At 38.6% G+C, this 18,424-nt stretch overlaps 2 protein-coding genes across 2 annotated transcripts; both read left to right on the plus strand.

Annotated features, from left to right (window-relative positions):
* The first annotated feature begins 1,181 nt into the window (after nucleotides 1–1,181).
* On the plus strand, nucleotides 1,182–8,539 carry LOC149384451 (DExH-box ATP-dependent RNA helicase DExH3-like). Its single transcript, XM_089628733.1, has 19 exons — nucleotides 1,182–1,684; nucleotides 2,380–2,534; nucleotides 2,679–2,766; nucleotides 2,987–3,229; nucleotides 3,311–3,406; nucleotides 3,779–3,967; nucleotides 4,086–4,245; nucleotides 4,337–4,467; nucleotides 4,614–4,781; nucleotides 4,896–5,168; nucleotides 5,268–5,462; nucleotides 5,580–5,783; nucleotides 5,859–5,928; nucleotides 6,021–6,169; nucleotides 6,262–6,567; nucleotides 6,711–6,770; nucleotides 6,952–7,101; nucleotides 7,204–7,314; nucleotides 7,739–8,539. Exons 1-19 carry the CDS (start codon nucleotides 1,394–1,396, stop codon nucleotides 8,195–8,197), a joined length of 3,498 nt encoding a protein of 1,165 aa, XP_089484859.1. The 5' UTR covers nucleotides 1,182–1,393; the 3' UTR covers nucleotides 8,198–8,539.
* Nucleotides 8,540–11,472: 2,933 nt separating this feature from the next.
* LOC149384452 (uncharacterized) lies at nucleotides 11,473–18,159 on the plus strand. The gene is made up of 8 exons (XM_089629131.1): nucleotides 11,473–11,968; nucleotides 12,915–16,737; nucleotides 16,829–16,895; nucleotides 16,996–17,078; nucleotides 17,163–17,228; nucleotides 17,316–17,405; nucleotides 17,571–17,747; nucleotides 17,932–18,159. The coding sequence occupies exons 1-8, from the start codon at nucleotides 11,601–11,603 to the stop codon at nucleotides 17,965–17,967; spliced, it is 4,710 nt and encodes a 1,569-aa protein (XP_089485257.1). The 5' UTR covers nucleotides 11,473–11,600; the 3' UTR covers nucleotides 17,968–18,159.
* The last annotated feature ends 265 nt before the right edge of the window (nucleotides 18,160–18,424 follow it).

Here is an 18,424-nt window from a genome sequence, read left to right on the forward strand (position 1 = left end):
GAGAGAAGAGAGAGAGAGGAGATTAATTCTTGAACTGTAATTCTCCTTAATGATCTTAGAAACACAACATAGTATATAACATTTTAAACACAATCACAATCAATTTGTTGTAACTAACTTAATCATATATTCACATGTCATCAACACATTAATTTACATTGATGTACACTAGACTATTAACAGCGCCATATCAGCTAATTATCATGTTTGTTTTGAATCGATATGATGTAATGAGTGTGTGAGAAATCATCATGATTCCCACAATTAACGTCAATATGTGTGAATATTAATGCATGGAACTGATAAACAAACATTGAATTACACTCGACTCGTTTTTCTTTCTTCAAATATTTATCGATCTTGATTAAAAATCTGTATAAATGTATTCATCATTACAAATTTATCTTTTTTTTTCTTTCGCATCCTCAAGTTACCTTTAAGCTCATGCTTTTCGGTTTACTTATACTACTATTATACTATTAGACCTTTATTTCGTATGTATGCCGCTCATTTATCATCTCAATTTCTCTAAATTAAAATTTAATAGCTTATTTTTAGTATCTTTTAGTTATATAATCATTTGACTTATAGCGTTTTATATAATAGTCAATTTTTTTTATAAATTTTCTGTAAATAATCACATAAATTTATTTACGGCACTCAAAAAACAAAAAAAAATCCAAAATAAGCGGGATTTTTTTTTGGTATTTTTGTTTTTTTTAGTGCTGTAAATAAGTTGAGGTGACTATTTACAAAAAGTTGGTTATCTATCAATTATTAGATTTTCGATGATTTATTTAGCTAATTTTTTGTTATTTTTATCTTGAATATTTAATAACGAATAATAAGGCATCAGTATTTTCAAAATCTATTTCATAAAATTAACAATTTCATAAAAAAAATGTAATTTCATAAAAATAAGAATTTATGAAAAATTGTTTTTTTTTTTTTATTGTTATACAGATAAAACTTAAATTAAATGAAGTAGGGGAGAAGAAAAAACCTGAGGAAAAAAATTAGAGAAAAATTAACATAAAAATGTGAAAAATTAGAGAAAAGAGAGTTTTATTTTTTATTTTTGATAAAAAAATAAAAGAGAGTGAAAAATGTGCAAAAACGAAAGAAAAGATAGAGAGAAAATGTGTTTTGTTAATCACGTGATATATATTAAACAAAAAAAAAAAAAAAAAAAAAATCGAGCATAAATAAAAGATAGAACATATAAATCGGTTCCCAAGGAAAAAACTAGAGTTGTAAAACCCAAAACCCCAAGAACCTCGTCGCTATACTTGTTCCCGAAATACCCGTTTCCCTTCCAAGCCCGGACAACCAAAAGCGAACAAACATGTCTCTCCCAATCTCATCAAACTAAGCGAAAAGAGCCCCCACGAACATGCCCTTATCATCCCTCTTCAAGGGCTATGCTGGGAAGATAGTTCGTCGTAGATCCACGAACAACAAACCATGTCGTTGTTGTTATTCTTCGTCATCGTCTACAAGGCTTTTTTCGCGCTTCGTGGTCCGCCAGTTTCACTCTTCCCACGCCTTGGGCTTCGCTGAGCTCAGTGACGTGTGGCAGGGACGGAATGACAAGTTCGTCGTCGAATCCACCATCTCCGAACACCGTCGGAGCTTGAGAGAGAAGCTCAAACGTTCCGATGGAGGGGTTTCGAAGCAAATACTGGTTAGTTGCTTGGTTCTTCAATGTATTGTTTTTTTAATCCTTTTTTTCGTGGTTGGAATTTCGTTGAAATCTTGAGTTTTGGGTGTTTTTTTTTATTTTTTTTATTTTTTTTTTAAGTTTAGTTTATTGAGCGATGATTAACTACAAATTTTGGTTCTTGGTAGTAGATGAGGTAAAAAAAATATGTTAGCTTTTTGGCAGTTTGAAGCGAGTTTTATAACGTTTGTGGGGTTTTCTTATTTGGAGGTTATAGTTCGCCGGTTACTAACTTTCGTAAGCCATACCATCATAGCAATTGCAATAGCTTCCCTATTATTGGATGCTCTGGCAAAGCTCTAGTTGTTAGTATAAAAAGACGATCGGATAAATCGGGCTTTTGTTGAAGATACGAGAAAACATGATTTTTGATATCCTTCAGAGAGGTCTTTGGGAAAAAGGTCGAGACTTGACCGAAACAACACCATATTGTAAGAGTAAGAAACATGATGTATTTGATATGTGAGCTGATATGCGGAACAAGAATAATTCCTTTATTGCTGTCAAGTAGTGCATCAATTAAGAGATATAAAAGTTTTCATCTTTTATATGTTTCCACTAGTAGTTGGGTACAAGTGACCTTTTAGCTCATCTTGCTTTGACAAACATGGAATTGCTCGAACATGGGGTTTAGGTGATTCTCGATTTTTTTTTTTCAGGATTCAATAGCCCGGAAAAATATTGATGAGTGGAAACATAAGCTTACGATGTTGCTCAGCAACAAAGATGAGCAGGAATTGGTGTCAAGGGATGCAAAGGACCAACGTGATTTTAGACTACTTTCATCTCTAGCAACCAAGATGGGTTTATATTGGTATATTGAATTTTTTTATACATAAAAAGCTCTCTATTGGCTATACAAAAAAGTAGTTTTTATTGTGGGTTTAAACTACTTTTTTGCATTTAGTGTTATGTGTGTATAATGCAAACATGTTTTTATTTTATATTGATCTTTCAGCCATCGATATGCCAAAGTAGTTGTCTTTAGTAAAGCCCCGCTACCAAATTACAGACCGGATTTGGATGATACACGGCCACAAAGAGAGGTCTTTTCTTGCCACTCAACCACTTCATTACCTATGTTCTCAAGCACATTCTATTAGTTAGTTAATGTAGCTGATCATTCGCCAAGGATCTTTCCTAAATATATTCAATTTATCACATCTTTTTTTTTTTTTTTTTGGAAATATTGTTGATGACTGTACATTTGTGTTTATATTTGCTTTCTCAACTCAACCAACTACAAACTTCTTAAAGCTTGTGTAGGTGATATTGCCTCCCGGGGTGGAAGACGAAGTGGCTCATCTCCTTAAAGCCCATCTTTCTCAGAAGTCAACGGGAAGAAGGCATTTAGCGAATATCTTCTTGTCAAGATCAAGCAAGCACGATGATATCTTTGCCAACACGAGGTTCCTTGAGCCTCAGCAGATTTTCATACGTAAGAGCGCTTTAGAAAAAATCCACATGCGTAAAAGTTGGGAGATTTACCTTCGGCAACAAGAATGGCAGGTTTGTTTTTCTTTCATCGTGCTCTTACACTCTCAGGCTCTTCGGTTGCTAGGTTTTCTCAGCTTTTGGCGTGATCTGCAGGAATCTCCGGGTGGTCGGGAGATGCTTCAATTTCGTAAAACTCTTCCAATGTATAAAGAAAGAGAGGCATTGATAAAGTTGATAGCAGAAAATCAGGTAAGCTATGGACCGATGGTTGAAGAGAACTTTTGATTCATTTTATATATATAGAACTTTTTCACGGAGTAATTAAAACATAGACTAATCTGTGGGTTGTTGTTCTAGGGGTAATTTTTTGTTTTAATAGCCCTGTGGCTTTTTTCTTCTTGTTCTGAGTTTAAGTCTTTTTCTTTGGCTGATTTGGCTAGGGATTGGTCTAGTGCTTTGTAATTATCGTTTTTCGGGATTGTGTTTCTCGTTTTGAACTTTTTGTACTGTCTTTCGGCTAAGCCGTGTTGAATGAATAAAGTCCCGATGTTTCTTTAAAAAAAAAAAAAATCTCTCCACATGCATAAACAAAGGATATAATTTTTGGGTCACTGTTTATAGGTTGTCATTGTCTCAGGCGAAACTGGTTGTGGTAAAACCACACAGCTTCCTCAGTACATTTTAGAATCTGAGATTCAGGCAATGCGTGGAGCTACGTGTAGCATTATCTGTACCCAACCGAGGCGAATATCGGCCATTGCTTGCTCTGAAAGAGTTGCTTCAGAACGGGGAGAGTCACCGGGCGAATCTGTGAGTTTTCAGTTTCAATACGCATAAACATATGATTTTATATATTTTTCTATAATTTGTGCATTGTCCGTTCTTTGAGCAAGCCAAATACTCCTTTTCACTTTCCTCTTGGAAACAGGTCGGTTACAAAATTCGGTTGGAAGGAGAGTCGGGCCGGGACACTCGCCTTCTTTACTGCACTACTGGAATAGTGTTGAGGAAATTCATCTACGATAGATCCTTGAGAGGCGTGACACATGTGATTGTTGACGAGATTCATGAACGGAATATGAACGAAGGTGGTTTTGAAATTTTTGTGTAAATGTCTCCTGTTGTAATTGCTTTTTGAATTGAGAGTGTTAATGCTTTTGTTTTGTCGAATCGTTCCAGAGTTCCTTCTCATCATCCTTAAAGAAATTCTTCCTCGTCGGCCAGATTTGAAGGTAGTACTGATGAGCGCAACCTTGAATGCTGAGCTTTTCGCTTCCTACTTTGGTGGAGCTCCAATAATCCACGTCCACGTAAGTTCCAAATCGTATTTAATATATTATTCCCTATGTGTTTCCACTTCACTAGCCACAAGTATGTCCTTTTCGTGGTTTTAAAAGGAGCTTGATGATGATCATCTCTCTCATACACTTTTCTGTGGGCTTGTTTCCCGACTCAGGGCTTCACACATCCTGTTAAAGAGCATTTTCTAGAAGATGTTTTGGAAGAGACAGGATATCGATTAACTCCAGAAAATCAGATAGATAATTACGGCCCCGAGAAGATGTTGCTGCGAATGAATTCACAGCCTCAAAGACGAAATAGTCATCTTGATAATCCAGTGCGGGTATGATGGCTAACTTTTTTTTTTTTTTTTTTTTTTTTTTTTTTTTTTTTTTTTTTTTAACTCTTATTTCATCCTTGGATCTAATATTACCAGTTTATATATGCACATCAACAGGGCACACTTAGAACTGCCGATTTCAGGGATTACAGTCCGAAAACTCGTGTCTCGTTATCGCTATGGAATCCCAACTCGATCGGATTCAATCTCATCGAGCACGTGCTTTACAGTATAGTGAAGGGCAAACGACCTGGTGCCGTGTTAGTTTTTCTGACTGGCTGGGAAGACATAAAATGTCTGAAAGATCAGCTTCAGGCTCATCCGCTCCTCGGAAATCGTAGCAAGGTCTTGCTTCTTCCTTGTCACAGTGTTATGCCGAGCCACGAGCAGGTAATATTTCACATTCTTGTCCTTTTCCCTGTAACATTAATTTAGCAGACTAGTTTTGGGTATTTCGACATTCAGATAAAAGCTTTTTTTGGCCAACAGAAATTAATATTCGAAAAGCCAGCCGATGGAATTAGGAAAATCGTACTTGCTACGAACATTGCCGAGACAAGCATCACCATTGATGACGTAGTTTTCGTCATCGACTGTGGAAAAGCAAAAGAGTCATCGTACGATGCACTGAATAACATCCCTTGCTTACTTTCATCCTGGATTTCCAAAGCTTCTGCTCGGCAAGTAAGCTCTTTAGCATTTAGCTGTGCAATTATATTTGTTAAAAAGAAAAAAAAAGAAAGCCATATCGAACTTGAACATGATAATAAATATGGACTCGGCAATGTTTCTGATCTTTAGAGAAGAGGAAGAGCCGGCCGTGTTCAACCTGGGGAGTGTTACCATTTATATCCTCGCTGTGTCTACGATTCTTTTGCGGATTATCAGCTTCCAGAGCTTTTGAGAACACCATTGGAGACACTGTGTCTGCATATCAAAAGCTTACAACTCGGAAGTATTTCAGAGTTTCTATCCAAGGCCATGCAACCTCCTGAAGCTCTGTCGGTATGTTCCAACAAAACTGGTTTCAGAACCCGTCTTTTTTTTTTTTTGACACCATGAGATGTGTCTTATTTTCAGGTTCAAAATGCCATAGAATATCTGAAAATCATTGGTGCTTTGGGCGAGAAAGAAAACCTAACAGTCTTGGGTATATAGATCGTTTCCATCGGCATAAAGCAAATACATCAATTGATAGTTTTTTTTTTCTAGCCAGACAAGTGACATTGTAGTGCCTCACAGGACAATATCTAACAAAACTCCCAGTGGAACCCAAACTCGGAAAGTTGCTCGTATTCGGAGCTATATTCAAATGTCTCGATCCGGTGCTGGTTATCGTTTCATCCCTCAGTCTCAGAGATCCGTTCGTGGCACCTTTCGACAAGAAGGATGTAAATACGCTACAGAATCTCACCATCAGTTTCTATACAATGCATAGTTGTTTTCTTAAAAAGTGTTTCCTTTATCTCGTGTGTTTGTGAAGGAAGCGGACCTCGCAAGAGTGGAAATCTCGTTTCGTAATTGCAGCGATCATTTGACGCTTGTTAGAGCTTTCAATGGCTGGAGAGACGCCGAGCGAAACTTCTCGGCTCAAGACTATTGTTACAAGAACTATCTTTCGCACCAGACTTTGCGATCCGTCGAGTCTCTGAGCAGGAAGTACTTTTTCGCGCTCAACGATACCGGTCTGGTCGGCAATAGACAGAGCTGCAATATACGGAGCCATGATGAGTATCTTGTCCGAGGAGTCTTATGTGCCGCTTTGTTCCCCGGCGTATGCTCCGTTGAGGTAACTCTTATCTCTTTCTGGCTCTCCGTTTGCTTCGACTAGCTTCTATTCACGCGAATGAAAAATAATTCGTATTTCTTTGACCAAGTTGGCTTGTTTTTGTTTTTGTTTTTCTAATTGTGGTCGATGTCTTTGCTCTGCAGAACCGGACAAGCTCGGTTGTAGTGAAAACAATGGAAGATGGCCAAGTACTCATCAGTAATGTAAGTCTCTCCTTTATAGTCCCTACACACACACACACACACACACATAATATATACTCGAGACTCTGGTATTCAATTTTTCTGTAGTATTGTTAATTTTTTTTATAATTTCCGGTTACGCTGAAACACTCACCAGACTGATGTTCCTTTTTGTTCCCTTTACATATTCCGATATGAATAGTCTTCAGTGAATGCACCACTAAGGAATATTCCATATCCTTGGCTGGTTTTCAATGAAAAGATGAAAATAAACATGGTCAATATCCGGGATTCAACTGGGGTGTCAGATTCTATGCTTCTGCTATTTGGTGGACGCCTATCCAGGCATGAAGTATGTTTGTCCTCACCTTTTATTTTTATTTTTTTGCTCTTTTTTTTCCTTGTTTCTGGTATTGGAGGCTTATACTATAATAATTATTTTCTTTTTAAATAGGATGGGCACTTGTCAATGTTAGACGGCTACTTCGATTTTTTCATGACCCCGGGCCTTGCTGACGTGTATGTTTCTTTGAAGAAAGAGCTCGACGAGATGGTTCAAATGAAGGTAAATTTATTAGTAAAAAAAAAAAAAAACCCCCCTTAATCTGATATTTAGAGGCATCCAGAGTGATTTCTCAGCTTATTGAATTCTCATAGGAATAAAGTTAGAAAAGTTTGAAAGTCAAGAAAGTTTTGAGGGAAAGAAAAAACAGATGGGATCCACAGTATAACACTTTCCTTAAATCTGCGAATTCGCTTGAAATTTAATTTTGAACTGATGAAATCCCAATTTTTGTTATTAACTTTTTTCTCTCAAACTTTCCTCAATCCAATCAACTATACTAAAAAAAAAAAAAAAAAAAAAAATACAATGGTCACATTTTTAGGCTCCGAACATATGCACTTTTTTTTTTTTTTTGCCATTTATCAAACAATATGTATTGCATGCATGTATTAATCCGGCGATCTTGTTTGGTTTCTTGTGCCAGCTTTTCAATCCCCACATGGACGTGGAGTCTTACAGCGGGGTTTTCGCCGCAGTAAGATTACTCGCTTCACAGGATCAATGCACAGGAAAATTTGTGGTCGGCCGAGAAAGAGCTGTTCTATCCAACTCAGAAACAACAACAAGAACAACAACAACAACAAATGATAATGATGATGATCCCAAAGTTCAGCTTCAGACGTGGCTGTCCAAAGAAGGCCTCGAACCGCCCGCTTTCAAGACCAAACTTCTCGAAAATAATACGTTCCTCTCAATAGCTTTCGTGAGCGGGAAATATTTCATGGGAAAGCCTTGCAGCACCGAGAAGCTCTCCGAGGAAAACGCGGCCTCCCAGGCCTTGCTTCGTCTCCAAGGCAACAACAACAACAACAAGTGCTTTTCACCTTCTTCTGTAGATTCCGATGCAGAAGATCGCCTTAGATGCGTGGTTAACGATCGATGATTGACTAGCCGGGGCGTTTATTTTATATATTTTAATTTATTTTACGGGGATATTCACTCTCGCGGGGCGTTTACTTTAGGGGACGCATTGTCCGATTTTCTCGCCCTTGGTGGGTGGTATACAAATTCTACACAACCAACAGAGTTAGGAAATTAAATGTACTACTAATGTTATTTTACTCCAAAATTAAATAACGTTAGGAGTAACTGGGATTTTAGTAGATGTAACAATCTCTTGCCAGCTATATTAAATTCTTGTATATTATTTAAATTTTTGTTTAGCGTCGTCAGCTACATTTTTTTTTTTTTCATTCATTGGGGATGTAATCACAAGAACAATCAATTTTGGGCTGTATGGTTGCATTTCTTCATTGCTATAATTATTAGACATTATTGCACATATAAATGATATTCCAAGATCTTGGTTAAGATTAATTCCAACAGACAGTATTCAGTTTTAAGTTGAAACATTTTTATGCATGATCCGACCTTGTACATGCACGAATCAGGTAGGAAAAAAATAGTATGATCCAGATTTAGAACAGGACAATCATACTCACTAATTTGTACGTCGCTGGTGGAGGTATTCAATAATTAAAGATACCATAATTACATGATTTTCTCTGTCGACCTTATAGCTCACTCAACACCGGAAGAAGCAGCGCTAAATATTTCGTAAAAGTTGTTTTTATGTACAGTGAGATTATTAATTTATTAAAATAATTAGTAATAGATATATGTCTAAGTTAGACCCACTTATGTCTACTATTTGAACGATTAAAAATTGTGAAAATTAGGGATGGCAATTTGACCGTTACCCGCGTTCCGGTCCGTTACCCGATTTATTCGGGTCGGGTAATACCCGTTCTTTTTGGGTAAACGGGTAAACGGATAATACCCGTTAAGGTTTTAACGGGTCCGGGTACGGGTAACGGAATAGCCATCCCGTACCCGGTTAACCGGGACCCGACCCGTTAACTTTTAAATATTTAAAAATATAATAAATCATATGTTTATCTAATTAGATGATATATTTTAAACATTGTTTTTAAAAATATAATAAATCATATGTTTACCTAAAGATGATATATTATTTTTAAATTTTATATTGTTGATGGATTTTTATTTTATAAACGGGTAAGCGGGTCTACCCGACCCGCTACCCTTTTTTTAACCGGGTAAACGGGTAACGGGTCCAATATTTTTAACCCGTTTACCCGGCGGGTATCCCGTTACCCGGCCCGTCTCAAAATCCGGATAAACGGGTCCGGGTAACGGGTAAAAAATTATAGCGGGTACGGGTAACGGAATAGGTGTACCCGGCCTTACCCGTACCCGTTGCCATCCCTAGTGAAAATTATATCTATTAGCGTTTTTTTTTTTTTTTTTTGTCTTTTTTACAAAAACAACGGAAGCACGTTATATATTACAAAAACAAAGGATTTTAAATGTGAATAATTGTAGCCCTTACTTCGTTTATTTCCTAGTTACTCTTAAGTTTTGCTTCGGTCATGATATTTTTTTGTCGCGCTGATTGTCGTCCAATAAACTTAACGTATACAATATACGACTAGTATACGGTTATAATTTAATCAGTAACATATATATGTATATATATATATATATATATATATATACATATATATATATATATATACCCCGTACTCCGGCATACTCATATACCGGAACTAAATAATCCTATTTTTCTCTTTCCATTTGGTTTCAACAAAGAACTAGATAAGGTTTCAGGCTTTCCCAGTACCAGTAATTGTATTAAAATGGAACAGATTCATACAAATATGAAGGATAACGTTAACCCCACGATATCATTCACTACTTTCATAGAAATACAGAGAAGTGCATTTAAGGTTATAAAATGGGAACTGCATTATTCATATGAATATAATGAAACCCGAAGCATTTCGTCGCTTATCACGCCCTTCCCCATCTCTGGGTGCCTAGGTATCTACCGTAAGCCTTTCCTCGTTTGAACCTCGCCCTTTATAAGGCTATGCCTTCCCCTAAGGTGCTCTTACACAATATATTGATTTGTGATACTATATACATTATGTTAATAATGTGATTATTATATACTGTTAGCGTCAAAGCCCGAGCGTGGGTCCGACCCAAACCGAGAGCGCTGCCGCCTATAGGAGATGAAGGCCGAGAGCTTAAAGCAACCGAGAGTGTAAGGCCCGACCCCTAAGTTGTTTTCTTAAGGGTATTTTAGACATTTCAAAGGTTTGATTTTCTTAAAGAAGGTAAAATATGACTTGATTTTCAAATGTGGTGTTATATGGAGTTTTTGAAACTCAAGTTTCCTTTACAAATCTCTTGTTGTAGCTTAAATGGCATGAAGTAGCCAATTCAAACTATGGCTTTTGCAAAATAGCCATAGTTTCATTAGGTTAGGCAAAATAGCCAATTCAAAAATCCCAAACAAAACACGGCCCTCACACAATTTCCCCAAACAGAACACGTTCGATCGTGGCTGATGAAGAGGCGGCTCCGGCGGAGCCCGATGCTACAGCGGCTGCTCCGACGACGGCGGAAGAGGGTTCTCCGGCGGCGGCCAAACATGGCGGCGAGGCTGCTGTGGATGAGGGGCTGCCGTCGAATCCACTCCTGAATCCCCGCCGATCTCCTCGCCTCCGCCGTCGTGACGGAGAGTCCGACAAGAGGTAAGATCGACGGAGCGATCGGGAACATCGCGAGCGTCGAGGACGCAAGAATCGCGTCGCCGAAGAAGGAGATGTTTCGGTTCTGCTTCAGATCCTCGATTTCTAGATTGTCATTAAATTTAATCTTGCCTCGATTAATTTTAATCCAGCCGCCATAAATCTTACATTATGTCTTTATAGTTTGTTGGGATTAAATTTAATCCAACCTAGATTAATTTTATTTTGGCTAGTTTGCTTATAGTTGAAAAACTATGGTTATTTTGCAAAAGCTTAAGTTCTATTTGGCTATATAGCCGCTTGACTTTTTATTGTTTATAATTTTATTTATTTATAATTATTTATCGTTTAATTTAGAATAAGGGTGCTTTATAATTTCAATTTAAAAGATGTTTGTTGAAGTTTTTTAAAATTGAATTCTTGAGAAATGAGCATTAAACGAGCCTAACTAGCTGACACTTCGGATTTCGAATGCCATTCAATTCAATAAAGCGACTTCCTTTAAAATATTCAAATAAAAAAGCAAAAGAAAAAGGACAAGAACAGAGTTTTGTCCTATTTAGTAATTTGCCACCAACTTTATTTTTTTCGCTTTCCTTCTCCGTAGGCTCCAGCCAGCTCTCTTTCTTCCTGTGTCTGAAGTCTGAACTTTCAGAGGGACGGACTCCCAGGAATTAAAGAAAAAAAAAAGCAAAATAAATATTGGGAAACCCTAGCTCAGCTTCCATGGAAAATCTCTCGCACTCTCGGCATCCAAACAGGTCCAAGAAAGTCTGTGGTAATGCCGCGGCGGCGACGAGGTCTCTGTACGACGACGTATATGGAGGTCCGCCGAAGTTCTCGGCCGCGGCGGCGAAGACGAACCTCTCGCCTCGAATGGAGGACTACAGCGAGATCTTCGGGAGCTTTCAGGCCTCACGAGCGTCCTCGATTCCGGTCCTGGATCTTCCGGCGGTCGACGAGTCCGAGGTCATCTTCGATGTTCGTAGCTCGAGATTCGACTACGGGGAGGTTTTCGGCAGAGGATACGAAGACCTCAATTTCGCAGTCTCGTACGAGGACTTGGTCAATGGAGATTCCTCGTCTGAGGCTTGGTAAGATCGTCAATCTGTTTCTTTGCAATTAGTTCTGTGATGAAATGTTCTGATGTGAAGTGTTGATTGTTCTCTTTCCAAACTTCAACTTTTATTTTGATTTTTTTTTTCTCTCTCTCTCTCTCTCTGGATATTAATTAGGCATGTAGGTAGCGTCTTCTTTTGGCTTATTTAGTTCGAACTTTTTTTTTTGTTCTCTTTTAAGCGTCACAAAATTGTTTTGTTCCGAGAATGGCGTTAAATTTGAAGGTAATTTAATCATCATGAGTATCAGATTCTATGGGATAAAAGAATCATTGTCCTTTTCCATGTGAGCTTTTGATTTGTTTCAATATTTTGCCAGAAAACACGGTGTGCTTGTAGGGTTGAAACAAAGTCAAAATATCGTCATTGCTTGACTATTAAGATGTATTTTTTTGGGGTTTAGTGTGAGAAGGACTTTGAGTTTGGGCATTTCAATATACTGTTAATCTTGGGCGTTACTGATTGAAAATACAGTAACATTTTGCTATTTGATGTCTGGGGCTAATATTTGGTTTTTGGAAAAAAAAAATATTGAATGAGATATAATCTTGAGCGGGTAAATATGGGCATAAAAGTTGTAAGCCAGACTACCAGCTTCAGCCTAATTCTTACTATCTTGGGCATTAACATCATGCAATCAATCACACGTGTGTTAGTATATAAACTTAAATATTTGTATTCTGTTTATGTTTAGAAAGCCACATATTCACTTGAAGGTACTTCTGAGTAGCACTTTTTAACTGTAAGATTTTTCTTATTTCATCTTTTACTAAACTTGATTGTATTTATTGTTGGATTGCATAACAATTCTTTTTACTGTCATTCTTTTTTTATATTTTTATATTTTTTATATCTATACTTTTGTTTTCATTACCATATCAGCACAGTTATGATATAATTTGTCTTGCTTCACTATTGATAGGTCTCCTGCCGAGTTTGAGTCAGTGTCGGAAGAGTCTGATGGTTCTAGCAAGGATCAGAACTTTTCAAATGGCGGTCGTCAATACCAAGTTGACGGCAACACCGAGTTCAGCATATCATATAATCAAGCTAGGCAAATGAGTTCTGAGGATGTGTCTAATGGGGTGACACACGTGGCTCAAGTTCACGCTGTTCCTGGATACAGTTTTATGGTTGATTCAGCATCGCAACCAAAGGAACGCAAAACGACAGCTACTAGCTATGTCGATGTGGATACTAGTGCTGAAATGATGAAGACAAGGAAAACAGAACAAGCGGCGTCTAATGGCAGCCTTGGTGGGCATGGATTTGAAAATGAGCTACGACAGAAGAAATGTCACGAAAAGGATGGAAGTGGAACTTCATTTCTTGATATATCGACAATCAATCTGCGGACTCATCCGTCTGATCTGCCACCACCTTCTCGACCACCGCCTGTGGTTGGAGGCAAGAAGGGAGATCTGAGTAAACTGATTTTAAAAAGCAATATTTCTCCTTTTGAGGGAACCCCAGGTGATAGTTCGCCAACTTTCTTTGATGTTGAGGTAGATGCTAGTTCATCCGCTGCTGTCTCCGCAGCAGCCATAAGAGACGCAATGGCGAAAGCTCAAGTGAAGCTAAAAAGTGCGAAAGAATTGATGGAGAAGAAAAAAGAAGGTCTTCAGGGAAGTTATAGATTGGGTTCAAAAAAACATATGAAAGAGAAGGTTGGCGAGACAGATGTGTCTATCGTTGAATCTTTTAGAGTAAAAGATGAGAAACTGAAGGGTGCTACAGAAAGTTCTGGAAGGGGAGAGGAAATTGGTTCCAGGGAATCGAAGAAAATGGCATCTAAGACGGAAGTTCCAGGAGTTAATCATGGTGAAGCATTGCTAAGACCTCATGAAAAGCTTGTGGAAGAGAATAAGGAGTCTCGTTTGTCAAGCAGATCATATAAAGCTGAAGAAACTAGTGAATGGAAAGAAGCAACTGAATTTTTTGAATTAATAACAGTAGATGAATCCAAGAAAGATTTTGAGAAGGCAACTTGTTCGGAGATGTTGGTGCAGAATGAAGAGATTCACGAGCATAAGCACAAGGCTAAGAGAGTCATGGGATCAGTTGAGGCGCAGTCAGGGAATGATATGAAAGTTAAAATGGGCAAAGAAGTAGATGGAGTGAAAGGATTTGGCGAGAAAAAGAAAGAAGAATTTTTCAGGCATAAGGAACACAATGTAAGATCAAAAGAGGCATCTGAGATGAAGGTTCATGGAAAGAATTTACAACCAAGCCATGAAGTTCGTGACGAGGTTGAAAAGAAGTGTTTTCCAACAGTCACGGAGCTTTCAGCACCTAACAAGCAAATTCCTGAAACTGATAAATCAGTTGCCGAAAAAGAAACTATCACACAACCTATCCCAATGACTTGCAACTACAAAAGCAGTAAAGAACTTACAGAAGATATTTGGTCTCACGAAGTGGCTGAAACTTCGAATTATGAAGTGCTTTTAGGAGCAGTTGGGATGGAAAATGAGGTGCGAGATAAAAACTTTGAAGCCTCTGCTACAGTCGACAGTGGGTTTATGGATGATGCTCTTGCGCCTTTGGATTGCAGTGTGAAGAAAACAAGTGGAGAGATTGAGAGTAAACCTAATGCTACTGATGATTCAGGAGTATTTGAAATTGAAAATCTGTTCTTTGGTGAAAGCTTGAAGGCACTTGGAAAGTTGCAGGAGAAGTCAAGTGACAGTGAGTTGTCTCATCTGAATAACCAAGTGAAAGATACCGTAGAAGATGAGGAACAAGTCGAGAGTCCCTCTGCTAAGGGATCTGATTCCCCAAAGCAAGCGAGATATTCAGCTCATGAATGGGAGGAGAACGAAGAAGATTTCATCCAGGTGCAAGTTTTGCTTAATCAGGAAGAGCACCGGATTGAGTCTGCCAATGTATGCAAGGAGAGTAGAGTCCCATTGCAGTGCGAAGACGAGGCAAGCACTAAGCCACCCCAAGTGATGAAGGAGAGCTGTGAGGATATAGAAAAATTGGAAGCAGCTCAACCTATGATAGCCGAGGAGAAACAGGAGAGCCAGAACCCAGCTCAGCAAGTTAATGCAAGCACGGCGGCCGAGATAAAAGTTGAGGCACATAGAGTGGTAGATGCAGAAAGTGAAGTAAGGGCAAGAGAACTGGAAAACCAAATACTTAAAAAGGTGGATGAAGAGCAGGAGAGGGAAAGGGATAGCGAAATAGAAGTGAAACTAAATAACCAGAAATCAGTTCAGCAACTTGATGCGAGCCAGACTACTGAAAGGGAAAAAGTTGAAAGTGAACTGGAAAATAAAAGGCTTAGAAAGGTGGAGGAAGAGAGGGAGATGGAGAGGGATTGGGAAACTGAAGGGAAGCCGAAGAACGAGAAATCAGTTCCACAAGTTATCACGAGCCAGGTTAATGAGATGAAAAAGAAGACATGCGAAGAGGTAGATGCTGAAAGGGAAAAAGGAGAAAGTGAACAGGAAAATAACAAGCTTAGAAAGGTTGAGGAAGAGCAGGAGAAGAGGGATAGGGAAAATGAAGGGAAGCCAAAGAATCAGAAATCAGTTCAACAAATGAACGTGAGCCAGGTTAATGAGATGAAACAAGAGACGTGTGAAGTGGTAGGCTCTGAAAGAGAAAAAAGAGAAAGAGGACTGGAAAACCAAGGGCTTAGAAAGGTGGAGGAAGAGCGGGAGAGGGAAGGGAAGACAAAGAATCAGAACTCAGTTCAAGAAGTTAATGAGAGCCAGGCTAATGAGAAGAAGCAGAAGAAGTCTGAAGAGGTAGATCGTGAAAAGGAAAAAAGAGAGAGAGAACTGGAAATTCAAAGGCTTCGAGCAGTGGAGGAAGAATGGAACAGGGAGCGGGATATGAAGAGAGAAAGAGAAGCGAATCCAAAAAGCCAGAAATCAAAAATAGTTAGCCAGATAATCGGGATAACAGAGGTGTTTGATGAGGTAGGCACCGAAGAGGAAAAGAGAGAGAGCGAACTGGAAAAACAAAGACTTAGAAAGATGGAGGAAGAGCGTGCGAGGGAGAGGTATACTGAAAGGGAAAGAGAAGTGAAACCAAAGAACCAAAAATCAACCGAACAGGTTAAAGCAAGCCAAACTACCGAGAGAAAGGAGAAGACATCTGGAGAACTAGAAACTGGAAGAATTCAGAGAGAACGAGAGCTGGATAGTGAAAGACTCAGATCCGCGGAGGAAGAGAGGAAGAGGGAAGAGAAACAGAAGAATCAGAAGTCAGCCCAGCAGGTCAATACGAGCAAGACTACGGACAGGAAAGAGAAGACTTCCGGAGAGGTCGAAAATGAAAGGATGAGAAAGGAGAGAGAGACGGAAAACGAAAGACTCAGAAAGATAGAGGAAGAGAGAGAGAGGGAACGGGAAAGAGAAAAGGATAGGATGGCCGTGGATCTGGCAACCCGTGAAGCCCGCGAACGAGCATCTGGAGAATCCCGTGAGAGGGCAGAGAGGATTGCTGTAGAGAGAGCAACGACTGAAGCTCGGCAGAGAGCGATGACAGTGGCTCGTGAGAGACTAGAGAAGGCATGCGCTGAGGCAAGAGAGAAGTCATTAGCAGGGAAGACAAGTACGGAGGCTAGGCTCAGAGCCGAGCGTGCTGCAGTGGAGCGAGCAACTGCGGAGGCTCGAGAACGCGCCGCTGAAAGGGCAGCGTTCGAGGCAAAGGACCGAGTTCAAAGATCCGTTTCCGATAAGTTCTCGGCTCCCGTGAGAAACAATGGAATGAGACACAGCTCCTCATCCTCTGTGAGTAATTTTTTTGTCTGTTGGGTTTATTCTTTCTTATGATCAACGTCACAAATTTTGAATCTGTTTTTTCTAACATGGGTACTCGCAGGATCTACAGGATTCGCAAAACCAGAACTCCAAGGTTCCTAAATATCAGTATTCCTCTGCATCTGGTGGTAAGTTGATCGCCTTTTGATTTTTCTTCTGACATTTCATGCCTTTCATTTTCCAAACTCTTCGGTTCTTTAAACAATTTATTCTGGTTTTTATCATCAGATGGGAACAATGAAGGGGAAGCTGACTCAGCTCAGAGATGCAAAGCTATATTCGAGAGACATCGTAGAACATCAGAGCGTGCAGTATGTTATTTAATTCAGCCATGTAATTTTATCTCTTGTTTGTTTTTTTTTTATCATGATAACATCAAGCACTCCATATTTCAGGCAAAAGCTCTCGAAGAGAAGAACCAGCGTGATCGTCAAACTCAGAGAGAGCAAGCAGAAAGAAACGTAAGAAAACTAGCGCCAATGCATAATTACATATTCTCTCATTTGGATCATCTACTTCTTACCGGCTCGATGAAATTCTGTTTGCAGAGGCTTGCAGAGACTTTAGATGCTGATGTGAAGAGGTGGTCCAGTGGAAAAGAAGGAAATCTGCGAGCTCTGCTTTCAACTTTACAATATGTATGTTTTATCTTACACTTGGACTAAAAAAAATCACCTTTGCCGTGCTACGCTACATACTTAAAAATCTTTATTAAATTATATGAGATTTGACATGTCAAAGAATGTTATTCTCGTCCCTTCATCGAAATAATTTGGTTTATGAAATTATCAATTTGTCCGCAGATTCTGGGGCCGGATGGTGGTTGGCAGCCGATTCCATTGACGGAGGTTATAACATCCGCTGCTGTTAAAAAAGCTTACAGGAAAGCAACCCTTTGTGTTCATCCCGACAAACTACAACAACGCGGCGCAAGTATTCAACAGAAATATATTTGTGAAAAGGTGTTTGATCTTCTAAAGGTACGTGTCACCTGTGTGACTGACTTCACATGTTTGTATGGTGTTTTCCTCGTGATTTATGGCGCTATGTACGGGTCGTAAAACTAGCAAACACAGTCGAATTGCTTTGTTCATGGTCAAATCATTGTCTGAGCTTTGCTTTTGTCCTTTTTTTTTTTTTTTTTTTTTTTTTTTTTTTTTTCAGGAAGCCTGGAGCAAATTCAATTCGGAAGAGCGGTAACTAAGGTCTGTATATGTAATTTTTATAAAGCTGTAAGTAGATAATTATGAAAGTCTCGTTTGCACCAGGCAATTGTTTTTACTAGTTCAAGTAGATTACGAATGTAAACTTCAAATCTAAGCTCAGAGAGTATAGTTCTGCAGCAAATCTAAGTAAATGAAATATGATTGACCCCTTTTTCCGCTCCAGAAACTCGAAGACGCGACCACATAATGAAAATGTTAGAAAGATAACAAGATTTTGATGTTTACCCTGCGGTAAAGCCAGCCAAATGTTATGTTTGCTCGAAACGGGCCACTCGATTTTTAATTAAAAAAGTAATCTTAAATTACATCTGTGTAGATTGTATTTATTGGTATTATATTTCTAATTTATTTGAAAAAATTATAGTATAATTGTAATCATCGATCAAAAAGTAAAATAATTAATGTTAATATCAATGAAAAGTATGAAACTA

Source organism: Urtica dioica, chromosome 10, assembly GCF_054948205.1.
Source record: "Urtica dioica subsp. dioica isolate 48M chromosome 10, U.dioica_male_clone48M_v1_H2, whole genome shotgun sequence".
NCBI lineage: Eukaryota > Viridiplantae > Streptophyta > Magnoliopsida > Rosales > Urticaceae > Urtica > Urtica dioica.

Coding starts and splice junctions, on each gene's coding strand:
- LOC149384452 (XM_089629131.1), top strand. CDS start 11,601: ATGGAAAATCTCTCGCACTCTCGGCATCCAAACAGGTCCAAGAAAGTC. Junction 16,738..16,828: donor GACACAGCTCCTCATCCTCT/GTGAGTAATTTT, acceptor GGGTACTCGCAG/GATCTACAGGATTCGCAAAA. Junction 17,229..17,315: donor GAGAGCAAGCAGAAAGAAAC/GTAAGAAAACTA, acceptor TTCTGTTTGCAG/AGGCTTGCAGAGACTTTAGA.
- LOC149384451 (XM_089628733.1), top strand. CDS start 1,394: ATGCCCTTATCATCCCTCTTCAAGGGCTATGCTGGGAAGATAGTTCGT. Junction 3,407..3,778: donor AGTTGATAGCAGAAAATCAG/GTAAGCTATGGA, acceptor CACTGTTTATAG/GTTGTCATTGTCTCAGGCGA. Junction 4,246..4,336: donor TGAACGGAATATGAACGAAG/GTGGTTTTGAAA, acceptor GAATCGTTCCAG/AGTTCCTTCTCATCATCCTT.